Source organism: Trichechus manatus, unplaced genomic scaffold (genome assembly GCF_000243295.1).
Source record: "Trichechus manatus latirostris isolate Lorelei unplaced genomic scaffold, TriManLat1.0 scaffold00064, whole genome shotgun sequence".
In the NCBI taxonomy this organism is placed as follows: Eukaryota; Metazoa; Chordata; class Mammalia; order Sirenia; family Trichechidae; genus Trichechus; species Trichechus manatus.
In genome coordinates this window covers 1,236,966-1,254,952 of record NW_004444000.1, presented here as the reverse complement: position 1 = coordinate 1,254,952, position 17,987 = coordinate 1,236,966, and the positions used below count along the sequence as shown (strand labels likewise).

General features: G+C 41.2%; 1 protein-coding gene across 1 annotated transcript in view; it reads left to right on the top strand.

The window, feature by feature from the left end:
- The window catches only part of ACAD8 (acyl-CoA dehydrogenase family member 8), a 34,976-nt gene extending 28,848 nt beyond the window's left edge, over positions 1-6,128 (top strand). The window contains exons 7-11 of the mRNA XM_023734030.1: positions 1,718-1,853; positions 1,951-2,048; positions 2,377-2,529; positions 3,125-3,227; positions 5,553-6,128. Of these exons, the coding sequence (XP_023589798.1) occupies positions 1,718-1,853; positions 1,951-2,048; positions 2,377-2,529; positions 3,125-3,227; positions 5,553-5,605 (543 nt within the window). The 3' untranslated portion in view covers positions 5,606-6,128. The remainder of the gene's footprint in view (positions 1-1,717; positions 1,854-1,950; positions 2,049-2,376; positions 2,530-3,124; positions 3,228-5,552) is intronic.
- Positions 6,129-17,987: the final 11,859 nt, after the last annotated feature.

Sequence of the window (17,987 nt, the reverse complement as noted above, 5' to 3'; positions counted from 1 at the left end):
TGGAGCAGGAGAAAGGTGGGGTGCAGAACTCAAATTCTAGTAAAAAGACCAGACTTAATGGTCTGACTGAGACTGGAGGAACCCCAGAAAGCATGGCCCCCAGACTCTCTGTCAACCCAGAACTAAATTCCTGAGGCCAACTCTACAGACAAAGATTGGACTGGAATGTGGGACATAAAATGATATTTGTGAAGAGTGTGCTTCTTAGCTCAAGTAGGTACATGAGTCTAAATGGGCAGCTTCTGTCTGGAGGTGAGTTGAGAAGGCAGAGAAGGTTAGTTGCTGGTTGAATGGACATGGGAAATCAGGTGGAAAGGAGGAGTGTGCTGTCACAGTATAGGGAGAGCAATGAGGGTCACATAACTATGTATAAATTTTAGTATAAGAGACTAACTTGAAATGTAAACTTTCACTTAAACTACAACAATAAACAAAAAAAATGGAGCTATGTTTTTATATGAGAAAGTGGCATGAAGGCAGTAGTGTTTTCAGAGCTATAAGGGAACTAGTGGATGTTATATAGTCTAGTGATTTTCAAAATCTGCCTCACCCAGCCTTAAAAGTTCTTTGAAGCCTTGGAGTACCTGGAAGAGGAGATGAAGGGGATCAAGTAGTGAGGACCTTTATTAGGTCACATCTGAGTAAGACTGTATTAGAAGAAAGGGGCTCTGCTCGCTTTCTGGTCCAACTCCCGTATTTCACATAAGGGATAACTGAGGCCACAAAGAAGTCAAATGGTTTTTCCAAAGATGAAAAATACAGCTAGTTAGTTTTATAACATGACTACATCTTAGGTGTTCAAATTTTTCTCTGAGCTTGTGACTTATCAGTGATCTCCTGGTAAACCAGCTCTCTGAAAAGCGAAAATCCTCATTGGTAGTGTTTGCCAATATTTGTGGGATAAATACTCAGATTATGGCTGATTTCACACTATCAGCATGATAGAACTGAAGGCCAAGTTAGGAAGAGATGAGTACAGTCTGCTCTCATGTGCTGGTGCCTGCACATCACTTGATTTCTGCATCTCCATGAGAGAGCAGATGTTGTAGTGTGCTGTCCCCCACCCCTACCCCCACCCCCAGGTCTGACTGTAACATCTTTTACTAGCACTGCTGTTTAAAGGTGATGTGGCTGTTGTTAATAAGGCTTTCAGAAGTAAACTTTTCCAAGTAATCCTTATTTTGTCTATATTATAAAAGAATGTCCTCATAGAGGCACCAAAAATGAGGGCATCTCCTATCCCAATCCTAAGAGAGATTGTGAGTAGTATTGGCGATAGGTTTGGGAAGGATAGACATTAGAAAATGATTCTCTTAATATGTTTAAAAACATTTTTAACTGAAAGAAATCTTCGTGAGAGTTGTTGTGTGCCGTCAAGTCGATTCCAACTCATAGTGACCCTGTATGACAGTAGGACTTCCCCATAGGGTTTCCTAGGCTATAATCTCTGTGGAAGCAGATCACCAGGTCTTTTCTCCCACAGAGCCACTGGTGGATTTGAAGCACTGACCTTTCAGTTAGCAGCTGAGTGCCTAACCATTGGTTCCTTGTGACAGTTGACAAGTCTTTATACTTTTTATTTTTCCTCATTTTGAGTTTTCAGGGGTCTAAGTCCCAGGATAATGGAATCTGTACTTCACAGACTTTGCACCAGAGCATGCTGCCCTGAGGGGTGAATGATTGATTGAGCAGCCAGACAGTCCTTGCTTTTTACTAGGTGGGGTGGAACTCCCAGCCAACTCGAGCCGTGATCTTTGAAGACTGTGCTGTCCCTGTGGCCAACAGAATTGGGAGCGAGGGGCAAGGCTTCCTCATAGCCATGAAAGGACTGAATGGAGGGAGAATCAATGTTGGTGAGAACATGGAGTGATAGGCTGGGAGGTGATAGGCTGGGGTATGCTGCACTGCCCTTCCAGGCTTCATTGAAATATCAGCACTCTTCCTTTCCAGCCTCCTGCTCTCTGGGGGCTGCTCATGCTTCAGTCGTCCTCACCCGAGACCACCTTAATGTTCGCAAGCAGTTTGGAAAACCTCTGGCTAGTAACCAGGTAACTTCCCAGGTGTCTGCATTTACTTTCCAATCTTTGTGGCCCATGAGATCTCTTCTGTGGCCCACATTCTCTGGGAGAGTGAAGCTGTGATGTCTGTGTTGATGACGCTTTTTTTAAGGAGATGATAATATTAAAAAAATACAGGGCAAGTGAAGTGGCTTTAGAACTTATAAAGCAATAAACTTTCTCTGTAGAGGGAGCAGGAGATTGAGGCTTTGGGTCACTTAGAAAAGACACTTCATTAGAGATTTTTCATGGAGGGTCCCAGGTCAGTGGTGGTCTAAGCCCACGTCTTGTCTGTTCTCTTCTTTTCCTGTTGCTGCAGTACCTGCAGTTCAAACTGGCCGACATGGCAACAAGGCTGGTGGCCGCACGGCTTATGGTCCGCCACGCAGCCGTGGCTCTGCAGGAGGAGCGGGAGGATGCCGTGGCCCTGTGCTCCATGGCCAAGCTCTTTGCTACAGATGAATGCTTTGCTGTAAGTGATAATGCCCTCTGGCTCTCCTGGGATGTTGAGAGGCATAAGTCAACTTTGGAACTCAGCAAACTAACCCATGAAAGGCCTGCCTAAGAGCTCTCATAGCTAGCTTTTAGGCCGGCTCCATGCCGTTATACATTTCAATATGTGACTGCTGTTTGGTTGTATTCTAGATAAAACACTACCTCTAGAAGGTTCAGAGCAGCCTCTTGTTCAAATTCTGCATCATGCCATGTTTAAAATGTAAGGGGAAAGTCATTCCCACACTGAGGCTGTATTGCCACTAGATGGTACCTTAGCTTCATGTACTCCCAGCTAGGGTGATTGTGGGCAGCTCCTCCCCAGCAGAGGATCAGCAAGAAAGACTGAGTTGTCTGTGGTATGGGAGCTTGCAGGTTCAGTAGGTGAACTTCACTTGTTGTCTGTGAGCATGTAGACCACGGAGCCCCTCTCGGGGCTTGGCTGTTTATCTGTGGGTTGTTCTTCCTCTTATTAGTTAACACACGCTGCTGGATTTGGGCTAGGGGTGGGGAGAGATGCCACTTTCCCATAGTTCGGGGAAAGTCAAAGATACCTAATCTCTGTCTCCCTACAGATCTGCAACCAGGCTCTGCAGATGCATGGAGGATATGGCTACCTGAAAGACTATGCTGTCCAACAGTATGTGCGGGACTCCAGAGTCCACCAAATCCTAGAAGGTAAAAATCTCCAGAGGTCATTCTTGTCCTTTCAGAATGGTTACAGAATCAGTACCTTCCCCAGCCTGTCTGTCTCCATGCTGATTGACTGGTGCTCAGGGTTCCATTGGGCCCTGCCTGTGTTTTGGTTTCCTCTTTCCTTCCTTTCCCCATCCCTGCTGTGGACGTGGCCTGTTGGTGCAATAGAAAGCACCAGCTTGGGAGTCAGGAATCCTAGACTTTAGTCTTGGCTCTTTTCTGTCACCATGGATAAGTCATTTAATCACTCTGAGTCCTCTCTCTTTGTATATTTGAGAGAAGGATCTAACAGATAATACATAAGAAGGCACTTTGAAAACCATAGCAGTGATTATTCTTTACTGTTACAAAGTACCTGGTCCTCAGGGCTCCCGAACTTCTATACAGTAATTAACGGCAAATGTGAGCCAACATGATCACCAGCAGCTCTACAAATAATCTGCCAGATGGTCTAAAAGATATCTGTATCAACAGTGTAATGGGTTTTGAATAAAATAAATCATGAATATGTAAGTATCTTCTTGGTAGCTACAGACCTTCAGGCCAGAAAATACGAATGCATTGAGTCAGGCTTAGGGCATGGCTTTCTTCACTTTCTACAGCCAGTGACTGAGTCTTGAATAACGTGACTCTGGTCCAGCTAGTGTGGTAAATGGGTTTGTTAAACTGTAGGACAGGCAGATGGGGCAGAGGCTTCTGTAAGTGACTTTTCAGTGAAGTAGTGTGGGGCTGCTTTAATAGGGGCATACCTAGAAAGGAGAAGCCTGTTAGCATGTTGGCCTCCCCTGCGTCTCAAAGCAATCCTTCTCAAACTTGAGCTTGCATCAGAATCACCTGGAGGACTTGTTCAAACACAGCTTGCTGGACCCCACCTATGGAGTTTCTGATTCTATGGGTCTGAGGTGGGACTGGGCATTTGCAGCTATAGCAAGTTTTCAAGTGAGGCCGCTGCTGCTTGCCTGGGAATCAGACTTTGAGACCTACTGCTCTGGTGCTATGTCCTCATCGTGTGCTTCAGGTTTAATCTGCTGCAGTCTCATCCCTAATGCTCACATTACATTTCCCATAGTGTCATTTCTCCTGTTACTCCTGGAAATACTTCTCACCCAGACTGAGTATGGGAAACTTCGCCTTCATTCTAACTCTGTCTTTTAACCTTACTATCATGGGAAAAGCCAAATAGGTTTACCTTCAGACCACACCATCATCCACTTGTAGAAAAATTGGGGCACTGACCACTTTATTAGTTTGTTTCATCATGGACTTTGCTTTTGGATAAAATCTGAAATTTTAGATTTAGTTTTATTTCATATTGTGTGATTACTCATTCTTCAAGGGGGCTCATATTTCTCTTTGCATTAATGGCCATTGCTAAAAATAAAGCAAACTATTGATCCCCTCCTTTCAAGGAAAATGCTTTTCTTTTAAAATTTAATTTTTTGATAACCAAAGAAATAATATATTATTGTAGAAAACTTGTATAAAGTATAGGAAAAATAAAAATTCACTCATGTTTCTACATCTGGAATTAATATTTTGGTATATTTTCCTTTTGGACATTTTTATGTGCTTTTGTGGATACATTTTTTTTTTTAATTCGAATCATACTATATAAAAAAAACAAACCAAACTTTTTGCCATCGAGTCATTCCGACTCACAGCGACTCTATAGGACAGAGTAGAACTGCCCCATAGAGTTTCCAAGGAGCTGCTGATGAATTCAGACTGCCGACCTTTTAGTTAACAGCCGTAGCTCTTAAGCACTGTGCCATCAGGGCTCTGAATCATACTATACATACTCAGAACCAAAAACCCACTGCCATTAAGTCTATTCCGACTCATAGTAACCCTATAGGACAGAGTAGAACTGCTCCATAGGGTTTCCAAGGCTGTTCATCTTTACAAAAGTAGACAGCCACATCTTTCTCCCTCAGAGCGGCTGGTGGGTTCAAACCACCGACCTTTTGGTCAGCAGCAGAGCACTTTAACCACTGCACCACCAGGGCAGCTTTTATTCTATAGATACAATTTTATATAGTCTCCCTTTTTTACATAATATGTTTTTACCCTGTCAGGAGAGTTGTTTTTTTTTGTTGTTGTTATTTAAGTAAATATGATTCCTTATTTTCTGACCTTTTCTTATACTTTGGGGAGAAGTCTTTGATAATCCCATCCCTCCTAGCGATGAAAGCAACAATCCTGGTTTAAATCCATAACTGCCCTGAGCGGGGCTTGGCACACCTGCTCAGAGCTTAGAGAGCCCTCAGACTTGCTGCTGCTAAGTCCTTCACTCTTTCTCCCTCTCAGGTAGCAATGAAGTGATGAGGATGCTCATCTCTCGAAGCCTAATTCATGAGTAGTGCCCAGAGCTGATATTCCGGCATGGTTTCCTGTGCAGCAGGACTCAATGTTGAGTGGATCCAGGTGGATGTTCTGTTACAGATGACTCCTGGATTGAAGGCTAGGCTCTTGCAGGGTTGGACCATCACCTCTGTGTGTGGGCAACGGCTTCTGCTGTAGGAGTGGAGACCAGCAGAACTGAAGGAGCAGTCCTGATCAGAAATAGCACAGAAGACATACTGCCTTGTTTTCCTAATGTCAGAAATGTGAAGAATCACCATCAGACCAAAAGTCCTTTCTGGGAGCCACATTGTCTAGATTTGTCTGCATTTTGCTAGTTCACTGGATCCCTCTTCTAGGCATCTGGGTACTTGCACTGAGGGCTTTTCCTAATTATAAAGCAAAGGTGTGGGAAAGGGGAAATAGAGAAAAAATGTCCTCCTATCTTGTTCTCTATACCTCGACTTAAGATGCAGAAGGTTTCTGTGGGCAGCACTTCTTTTTTTTTTTTTTAATATTTTATTGTACTTCAGGTGAAGGCTTACAGAACAGATAGTTTCTCATGTAACAGTAACACACATGCTGTTTTATGACATTGGTTAACAACCCCACAACATTTTAACCCTCTAAATTCTCAACTTTTTTTTTTTTTTTTTTTGGTGAAAATACACATAGCCAAAGATACGCCATTTCAAAAAATTTTTTTACATACACATTTAAGTGACATTGACTACGCTCTTCTAATTGTGCTGTTATTCTCACTTAAGATGAAGGCTTACAGGACAAAATAGTCTCCCATTTAACAGTTACTACAAATGTTTGGGCAGCACTTCTTTTGTAGCACTCTTCTGAATTTAAATCAAGATATAACGAGCGGTTGAGGAACTCTACTTCTAAGCTGTGATGTTGGGTGTGCCTCCATTCTGGACTGCTCGGAATCAAGGGGCTGAGATTATTTAGAACTTTCCATTTGTATGATAATGCTATAGGAACAGTAAAGTTGACTTGAGTAATGATGGGAGTATTTGTCCTTTTTCCTTTTTAGAAAAACACTTGGTACCCGTTCTGTTGCTATTGAGTCGATTTTGACTCATAGCGACCCTATAGGACAGTATAACTGCCCCGCAGGGTTTCCAAGGAGCAACTGGTGGATTCAAACTGCTGACCTTTTGGTTAGCAGCCGTGCTGTTAACCACTGCACCACCAGGGTAGTAGAGGAATGATATTCAGGGTTTCTGTAACTCTTACTGATAAGTACTTTGAATAAATTTTTTCCTATTTTGGATTTTTGTTTTCTTTTTTGAAGTTGCTCCTCTTTTTAAATACAGGTAGTCCCCCAGTTTACGACAGGGTTTCGTTCCAACTACTCCATCATAAGTTGGTTCTGACCTAAGTCGAATACCTCTTTTTTTTTTTAGTTTTCATAGCCTGTTTATATATATGGCAGTGTTTTGAACAGTAAATCGTGACACTGAACATCTGCAAGTGAACGTTTGAGAATGATAACATTGGCAAATTATGTCTTGCAACATTGTATGTAGTACATATTACTAACGATAAGATGTACAAAAAAGAAACCCAGACAAGTCATAAGTGCAGTTCTTCATAACGAATATGTTGTAAGTTGGGGACTACTTATACTTTTAGCCACTGTATTGACAAAATCTACCCCTTTCTGTATTGTCTTCAGTTCTACTAAAGTTTGTTTTTATTTTATCTTTTTAGTTAAGCCTTTACAAGTATTTATTTTATTGCTATATTTGATTAAATGTTTCATTAAGTTTTGGACTAATAATCAAAAACTTCTCCTTGTCCAATTTGGCTTCTAAAATGTAGGCCCCTTTAATTAGTAATAGCTTTTCAAACTCAGCATTGTTCATGATTTATGAAAGTAGATTTAAAGTAGTATTCAAAGATAGAGACTTTTTGGAGAACCCTATTATAAATGATCATTACATTACCCCACCCTCTCATCTCTATAGAAAAAAATGTGCAAAATTTCCTATTAGCTTCAAGTCAGTGTTTTGAGAGACCAAAATATGCTTCTTTAACTACAATAAATACTTTATTTTTTGGATGCATACTCTATGTAAGGAACTGTGTTGGACACTGCATGGGGAAAGGGTATGAGTATCCTATAAAGTTTAAAGACCTTATTTTAATAGGGGAATTAAGACAGCTATATAGCTCAAGGTAAACCAGTCTGAGGGCCTAAAGAGGTGTAAGATTCTTCCACCGCACTTTAAAGTCATCAGAGTCTGAGAATATATATCTGATTCATCTCTTTATCCGTAGTGCTTTCCTGGCACATAGGAGGAACTCAGTGCTTATTGAGCAAACAGAAAGACTGGGAAAAAGCCATCATCGCCAGTGGGATACTAATTGTAGGTACTGGCAAACCCTATGCAGAAATGGGCAAGATGTATTAGAAGTCAACTACCTGGACATGCAACAACTTGGATGGACCTCCCGGGAATTATGCTGAATGAAATGGCAAACTCAAAAGGTCACACACTGTGTGATGCCATTTACGTGACATTCTTGAAATATTGTGTGATACAGATGAAAACAGATTAGTGGTTGCCAGGGACTGGAGAGGGGGTTGGTGGGAGTGTCTGAAGGAACAGCCGGAGGGATCCTTGTGATGGTAGACACTACTGCATCTTGATTGTGATACATCTTGAAGCTACAGGTGTGATAAAATTGCCCAGAACTACACAGATAACTGCATGTGTATCTGGTGAAGTCTAAATAGGTGCAATCTCAGTTTCATGGTATTGGTACACTACTCCTTATTCAAGGATGCTACTGTTGGGGGAGGCGGGACCTCCTTGCATATTTTTTTACACCTTCCTGTGAATCTATAATTATTTCAAAATAAGTCAAAAATAACGCCTCCCACAGAAAGGGCCACATAAACCAGAGACTTCATCAGCCTGAGACCAGAAGAACTAGATGGTGCCCAGCTACCACCAATGATCGCCCTGACAGGAGCACAACAGAGAGTCCCAGATGGAGCAGGAGAAAGGCGGGGTGCAGAACACAAATTCTAGTAAGAAGACCAGACTTAATGGTCTGACTGAGACTGGAGGAACCCCAGAAAGCATGGCCCTAGATTCTCTTATCAGCCCAGAACTAAAACAATTTCCAAGGCCAACTCTTCAGACTGGGATTGGACTGGACTGTGGGACATAGAGTGATAACTCGAGGAGTGTGCCTTTTAGCTCAAGTAGATACAAGAGACTAAACGGCAGCTTCTGTCCGGAGGTGAGATGGGAAGGTGGAGAGGATTAGGAGCTGGTTGAATGGACATGGGGAATCGGGTAGAAAGGAGGAGTGTGCTGTCAGAGTATGGGGAGAGTAGTTAGGGTCACATAACAATGTATGTATAAATTTTTGTATGGGAAAAAATAATAATAACGTCTCCCAGGTGGTAAGACTATCCCCAGACCTAGCCTTACCCCTTTCCCAGCTGTGCTGAGCAGTGTCAGTATTGCCTCCACCCCCTGCACTGCAGTTTACTGAGCTTAGCTTAGGTGAGAGTACAGGTCATTTAGAGCTTGAGCCGAAGAAGGATGAGAGGACTGGGAGAATAGGGCGTGGCAGGGCAGGTGGTTTGGGCTAGGCTCTATAATTTTCAAGCATACGGGATCTAGGAAGAAAATAAATTGTGCAAGTTGCTTTTTCATTCATTGTCCTCTGAAAGCCAGGCCTGCAGTAGGCCCAGGTAAGTACCTCTGGTAAGGCGGTGGTGGAATAGCTATAGAGAGAATGCATCACGGGAAGAATTGAGATGGCCAAGGGGATTCAGGCTCCACTCAGCCTGTGGTCCAGGGAGGAGGGTGTCTGGTTCATGTCTGGGGGTGCTGGCTACAATCTGTTCTTCCTGTCTTAAACACTCTTTCTCTACCCTTCTTTGCCGACCTTTGTGGATTGCATCATTTGGGCTTCCTTGCCAGCTGGTGCTGGTGGGGTTCAGCAAATGGAGGCACCAGCAGGAGATCAGAGGAGACGAGAAGTCAAGAGTGTTCTTTCCTGTCTCCTCCCTGCTTTGGTACCATGTCTCTGACTGTAGTTCTAATCCTCCATAGAGACAGTTCCTACGTGATGGTCCCTCTCCACTGACCAGCTCTCACTGGGCCCCAGTCAATGCAGCCCTTCCTTAGACCTGGGACACCAGTGTCCCACCCTGAGCCTCATGCTTACAGGCCCCATTCTGGCCTTCTTCCTGCAGTACCCCTCCTTAAGCACAAAGAAGTTCGAAGAACCAAGGAGACACTCCTCTGAAATGTGTGCCCTGCCACTCTTCTGAACCATGCTCCAGATTCCTGGGTCTGGCATTCACTGCCCAAATGGTCCTGAGCCCACCTCCAGAGCCTGCAAAAGCTTCTTAACTGGCTCTAGCCCCCCAGCTGGGTGTAGAAGAGAATAGGGGTGGGACATGGGCTGATTTGTACTCTTGCTCTGGAACTCACAATTTTAGGGGCTAAAACTATGAAGATTCTAGACGAAAAGATAATATCTTAACAATCTTGGGGGTAGGCAATGGTTTCTTAGACCATAGAAAGCACTAACTATAAAACAAAAAAAGATTGATAAAGACTCCATCAAAATTAAAAACTTTTGCTTACCAAAAAACACCATTAAGAAAGTGGATGGGTAAGCCACAGAGAAAGAGAAAATATTTTAAATACGTACATTTGACAGAGAACTTACAAAGAATTCCTACCACTCAATAATAAAAGGATAGCCCAATTAAAAAAAAAATACATAAAAGACTTGCGCAAACACTTCAAAATGAAGGTACACAAACGAGCCTGTAAGTACATGGAAAAGTTACCAACAATTAGACATAAAGGCAATGCAAATTAAAATGAACTACTACTTCAAATCTGCTAGGATGGTTGATAAATGAAAAAGCCTGGCAACACCCAATATCAACAAGGGTGTGAAGCAACTGGCAAACTTTCTTTTTGTTTATCTGCAAATGTCTATTTTACCTTCATTACTGGGCGAGAAACAAGTCTCCAGGAATTGACGGAATACCAATTGAGATGTTTCAACAAACAGTTGCAGCGCTGGAGGTGCTCACTTGTCTATGTCAAGAAACTTGGAAGACAGCTTTCTGCCAACTGACTGGAAGTGATCCATATTTGTGCCCATTCCAAAGACAGGTGATCCAACAGAATGTGAAAATTATCGAAAATATCATTAATATCACACACAAGCAAAATTTTGCTGAAGATCATTCAAAAGCGGTTGCAGGAGTACATCGACAGGGAACTGCCAGAAGTTCAAGCCGGATTCAGAAGAGGACCTGGAATGAGGGATATCATTGCTGATGTAAGATGGATCCTGGCTGAAAGCAGAAAATGCCAGAAAGATGTTCACCTGTGTTTTATTGACTATGCAAAGGCATTCGACTGTACGGATCATGACAAATTATGGCTAACATTGCAAAGAATAGGAATTCCAGGACACTTAATTGTGCTCATGAGGAACCTCTACATAGACTAGGAGGCACTTGTTCAAACAGAACAAAGGGATACCGTGTGGTTTAAAGTCAGGAAAGGTGTTCGTCAGGATTGTATTCTTTCTCCACACTTACTCAGTCTGTTTGCTGAGCAAATAATCCGAGAAGCTGGACTGTATGAAGAAGAACCGGGCATCAGGATTGGAGGAAGACTCATTAAGAGCCTGCGTTATGCAGATGACAGCCTTGCTTGCAGAAAGTGAAGAAGACTTGAAGCACTTACTGATGAAGATCAAAGACTACAGCCTTCAGTATGGATTGCATCTCAACATAAAACAAAAATCCTCACAACTGGACCAATAAGCAACATCATGATTAACAGAAAAGATTGAAATTGTCAAGGATTTCATTTTACTTGGATCCACAATCAACACCCACGGAAGCAGCAGTCAGGAAATCAAAAGACGCATTGCATTGGGGAAATCTGCTGCAAAAGACCTCTTTAAAGTGTGAAAAAGCAAAGATGTTACTTTGAGGACTAAGGTGCACCTGACCCAAGCCATGGTATTTTCAGTTGCCTCATATGCATGCAAAAGCTGGACAATGAATAAGGAAAACCAAAAAAGAGTTGACACCTTTGAATTATGGTGTTGGCGAAGAATATTGAATTATACCATGGACTGCCAGAATAACAAACAAATCTGTCTTGGAAGAAGTACAGCCAGAGTGCTCCTTAGAAGCAAGGATGGCAAAACTTCATCCCATGTACTTTGGACATGTTAACTTCATCTCATGTACTTTGGACATGTTATCAGGAGAGACCAGTCCTTGGAGAAGAACATCATGCTTTGTAGAGGGTCATCGAAAAAGAGGAAGACTCTCAATGAGATGGATTGACACAGTGGGTGCAACAGTGGGCTCAAGCATAACAACAATTGTGAGGATGGCACAGGACGGGGCAGTGTTTTGTTCTGTTGTACATAGGGTTGCTGAGTCGGAACTGACTCGACGGCACCTAACAACAACTGGGCTTTCACATTCTATTCTTTATAGCTCTTAACATCTATTTCCTATTTTTCATATTTGTAACTTTCTATAATTTTTTTTGGATAATTTCTTCAGCTCTGTCTTTCAGTTCATAAATTATTTCTTCATGTATGTCTAGTCTTCTGTTTAGACCATCAATTGAATGTTCAAGTTCAATGAAGTTTCTATTCATTTCTGGAAGTTCTATTTGGTTCTTCTTTACTGTGGCTTGTTCTTCCTACATGGTTTCTTTTTTTGCTTCTTAGTTTTTAATACTTTTATTCATTTTGTAATTCTGAGACACCTAATATGATTTGTCTATTTGATTGTTCAGTTGTCTGAAATTATTATCAGTCTAATTTTGCTTTGTTGATTCTCTCTTTAGTGACTCATGGAGAATTTTTCTCCCATGTGTTTTGTAATTTTGAATTGTTTCAGGGTATTTTATCTATCCTGTAAAACCTATGCTGAGAACATGTTTTTCCAGGTGCCTCAGAGATATTACTACTGAGAACTACTTTTTATATACATTTCTTCAATACTTTCCTAATCCTTTCAGAATGAATCACTTTCTCCTCTGATAAATAGTCACTATATGAGAATTCAAAATATATTCTACTTACCTACTACATTTTACTATAATAAGTGTACTTTAATATGATTCTGTCACAAACACCGATGTGAAATTTTTTGATGGCAGGAAAACATGTCTTATTAAACTTTGTATCCCAGTATCTAGCATATTGCCTTGCACAAAATAGACGTAAGAAGAATGAATGACAAAACAGACTATATTTTGTGTCTTGAATAAATTTCCATCATTGTATACATCACAATGTAATGCATTTTTTAACCTTCAGACCCCTACTCAAATGTATTTGTTATAGGATGCAGTTATGTCATATTTGTTTGTGTTTTTCCACGATCTTGAAAGGTTCATGGCATATATAGGCACTCTAAAGTATATCAGACCAACACAACTAAACTTAATTACTGGAAAAAATTCTCAGAAATGAAGGAATTTACCTAAAATCACACAATTAGCAGATTGAGGAGTTAGTATTAGAAATCAGGACTTTGGGTTCTTGATTCAGTATGCTTTTTTCTTTTTCTTCTTTCATTTCTTTTGGCCACCCTTTATTATTTGACAGCTCAGATTACCATATTTTTATCATATTTACCAGATATTTGGGTATCCTCATGGCTTTTTAGTTTTAAAGATAAACATGTTTCTCTTTTTTTTTAGACCAATTTATTTTCAAGAACTGTTTCCAAAGCTTCATTTTCTGCAGTGGGTACATTAGAGAGCTTTGAATAAATTCTGTAATTATGTAGTAATTGCATTAACTATTTATAGAAATATATCAATTTGGTCTCACTTAATTGAATTGGTTTTACATTTTGCTAATGATACTATGTCAGATCCTTTATCTAATATCAACATTACTCTGTACTTTGGATGGATTGCCTGATTACTTTTATTGTGGAGATAATAAAAATTCTTTCTCTTATTGAAGTTTTCTTTTCTCATACTCTGTGGGTTTGTTAAATTAGAATTGTTGGAGTTAAGTTGGCCAAAAGGAATGCTAAGGACATCTAACCCCAACTCTGTCAACCAGACTAATCCCCATGACTCTCATGCCTGATTCTGTTAGTAGAAATTGTCTTAGTCATTGTCAGTTTGCTCCTCCTCTTGCTCTCACAAAACTCAGTTCCACTGTCTTCCAATTTATGACCATTTGACTTTATCTTTCTTCTCAGATCCCACCATCGTTCTTAGTAATTGAAGTCTAAGTTCAGTTTCATTTGTCTGAGGCTCAGAGTTTTTGCCCTCTAAAGACAGAAGTGAGGATGGCGAGACTTTGTCTCACATACTTTGGACATGTTATCAGGAGGAACTAGTGCCTGGAGAAGGACATTGTGCTTGGTGAAGTACAAGATGGATCAGTGAAAAAGAAAAAGACCCTCAACAAGACACAGTGGCTGTAACAAACAGCAACGATTGTGAGGATGGTGCAACACCAGCAGTGTTTTGTTCTGTTGTGTATAGGGTTGGAACCAACTCGGCAGTATCTAAAACAAGGATTCACTTTATCCTTTCAAATCTCTGGATCCCATGCTTTGTGATTGCTTGCTCGAAAGGTACTCAAAGGTTCCCCCTTAAGGGGAAAATCCAGCATATCTTTTCCATTGAGAAAGATATATGTTCCAGAATTATTTTTCCCAAGAACTATCCGCAATTTATCTTAATCACTTGTATACATTTATGGCATCTCTTTGCTTGATTTGCAAGCACTATACTAGCTGTCTTTTGTTCACTGTCGGGGTACCTGCCACCTCTTCAGTAAATATAGTGGCAACAGTATATGAGGAAGTTTAGGTGACATCTGGTGGGTTAGTGGGACATTGACTTAAATATTATTTCCATAGTTGAAACATATCACCATGCTTCTCTGACCTGACCTGGGTTTCTGGTCCTTCTCTAAGCTCAAACTACCTGTCTGAAGCTAGAATAATTTCTTGTCTTCACTATAGTTTCTCTGCGCCTCCCTTCTCTGCTGTTGAACAGGAAATTTCCTTAACTGAGGAGAGCCAGTGTGATATGACCAAAACCCCAGGCTTTCCTTTTTGTATTACTTAATGGATGGATATCCTTAAAATACTCTGTAAGGGATAGGGGGAGTACTACCTATCTCCTGCTGTCAGTTCTTTCAAAGAACTGAATATTTTGATAGATTTCTCTATAAAATTATCTTACCATAAACTCAACCTCATCTGACTTATAGATGTTAGATGGTTTTGATTTATAGGCACACAGGATCCAACTATGTCATTTTAACCTCTAGAACACTCATTTCCTAAAACTACGTCACAAATACAAATACAGGCCCATTCTCTGAATCATCTAAGCATGGAATCCTCTATGACCTGATAATTTTTTATTACCATCACTTTTCATAAGTAAAATTAGCTCCTCAGGAGCAAAGCATCGGTATGAAAAGTTTGTGGCAAAGCTTAATCTGGTTAAAGCATGCCTGTTTCTTTAGCCTAAGGGAAGATTAATCATTTCACAAAGATCAAAATTTATTTTTCTGAATGACTGCTCTTTTTGAACCATCAAAGATAGTCCCTGGCCCAGCTGGCCGATATGCTTCCTGATCCCCAAACTGTGTCTTCTTTCCCCGACATTCTTGAGTGCTTTCCTCATTTGATCTTGGATGATGTTGTTTCTCTTGTTTCAGGAGGACTCTGTCTTCACTAAGTGGCTTCGTATATTACGTACTGAATCAATAAATGCTGATTGGGAGCCTATAATGTGCCAGGTGCTGTACTAGCTGTTCAGGACACAGTTCCTGTTGTTAGGAGTCAGACGTAAAAAAGTAAATAGACAAAATCATGTAGATTTTGGTGAATACTATTAAGGAAACAAGGGATAAGGAAAGAGAACATGGGGGAGCTGGCTTAGAAGTAGAATAGGTTTGAGATGAGACCCTAGGCTGAGACTGGAAATAGGAGCAGTGTGGTGTGCGGAAGGGAGAACATTCCAGATCATGGGAATAGCACCTGCAAAGTCTCTGAGTCAAGAAAGATGAATGAGTGTGAAGAAGGGAAAACAGCTGATGGATGGAAGGAAGTAGTGAGAAGAAAGTCGTGGGTGAGATAGGGTTTGAGGATCAATGAGAGGAGCAAAGTGTACCCAAATTATTGGGGTCTGGTGGTCCAGAAGGTGGCTATTTGACTATTGAAACAAATCAGCCAGAAAAAATTTTTTTTTGCTTTTAACCTGGGCTCACATCTGCTCTTGTTGTGTCCTGCAGAGGCAGGGCTCTGAGCCTTTAGGGTAAGGTGAAGAGTCTGGGTTTTTATACTCAGAGCTCTGAGAAACCCTCCAATGAGTTTAAGTAGGGGAAGGAGTGAGATGATTTGATCACTGTTTTAAGATCATTCTTGCTGGTCTGTGGAGAATGATCTGGAGGAGGGCAGGAGTAGAGGTAAAGAGGTGTAAAAGTAGTCTTAATTTTCCTGTATTTTTATTTTTCTAAGGAAACTTCCTTCTCCCATTTCATGTTTTAGATAACAAGAGAAAGAAAATACTTTTCTTCCCTCCTTCCCGCCCTCCCTTCCCTTCTTCCAACTTTCCTTCCTTCTTAGTGAGTAGTATCTACAGAGGCACCACTTTTCTCATACTTGTCCCACTTACTTTGTAATACTCCACTGAATATTAAGCTAAAATAAATATTTAGGAAACTGTTCCTGAATTGTGGTGGTGGCTGTTGTTAACTGCCATCAAGCCGACTCTGACTCATGGTGACCCCATATAAAACAGAACAAAATGTTGCCAGGTCCTGCACCTCTTCATGATCACTGGTATACTTGAGTCCACTGTTGCAGCCACTGTGTATTTGGAGTACCTTCCAACCTAGGGACTCATCTTCCAGCAATACATTTGACAAAATTCTGTTGTAATCCTTAGGGTTTCTATTGACCAACTTTTGGAAGTAGATTGCCAAGGCTTTCTTCCTAGTCTATCTTTATCTAGAAGCTCCACTGAAACCTACTCATCATGGGTGACCCTGCTGGTATTTGAAATACCAATGGCATAACTTCCAGCATCATAGCACCATGCAAGCCACCACAGTATGACAAACTGACAGATGAGTGGTGGAATTGTGCTTAGGCTGTGAATAATCTAGATATTAGAAGATGAGATTTTCTTTTGACATCGAGTAGTTTAAATTTATATGAGGTGAGGAAGGCAATAAGGGGCTCAGAGCTTCTAAAGCCCTTGATGGGTACTTTCAGAATTGCTTTTTTTTTTTAATTTTTTTTTTTTTTTATTGTACTTCAGGTGAAGGTTTACAGAACAAGTAGTTTCTCATTAAACAGTAGTACACGTACTGTTACATGACATTGGTTAACAAACCCACAACATGTCAACCCTCTCCCTTCTCAACCTTTTTTTTTTTCTTTTTTTGGTGAAAATATACATAGCCAAAGATACACCATTTCAAACATTTCTACATACACAGTTAAGTGATGTCGACTACGCTCTTCGGATTGTGCTGCTATTCTCCCTTTAGATGAAGGTTTACAGAACAAAATAGTATCTCATTAAACAGTACACCTGGTGCCCTATGACAATGGTTAACAATCTCACTACACATCAGCACAGTCCTTACTCAACCTTGGGTTCCCTATCACCAGCTTTCCTGTCCCCTTCTGCCTTCTAGCCCTTGTCCCTGGACTGCTGTGCTTCAATAGTCCCATTTTGTTTTATGGGGCTCTCCAATCCCTGCCTCAATGGTGAACCATAGAAGTGACTTCACCACTGAGCTGAAAGGGTGTCTGGGGGCCATACTCTCGGGGTTTCTCCAGTCTCCTTTAGGCCAGTAAATCTGATCTTCTTTTGTGTGTTAGAATTTTGTTCTACATCCTTCTCCAGCTCTGTCCAGAACCCTCTCTTGTGATCCCAGTCAGAGCAGTCAGTGGTGGTAGCCGGGCACCATCTAGCTGTACTGGACTCAGTCTGGTGGAGGCCTTGGTAGCTGTGGCCCATTAGTGCTTTGGACTAATCTTTTCCTTATAGCCTGTTCTCTTCATTCTCCCTTGCTCCCAAAGGGGTGAGACCAGTGGAGTATCTTAGATGGCTGCTTATAGGCTTTTAAGATCCCAGACGCTACTTACCAATGTGTTATGCCAATTGAGCTAGTTGTTCCCTGAGACCATGGTCCCCACAGCCCTCCGCCCAGCAATTCAGTCCCTCGGGGAGTTTGGATGTGTCTAGGGAGCTTCCATGACCTTTCCTTGTACAACTTGTGCTGGTTTCCCCAGTATTGTGTACTGTCTCACCCTTCACCCAAGATACCACTTATCTATTGCCTATTTAGTATTTCCCCACCACC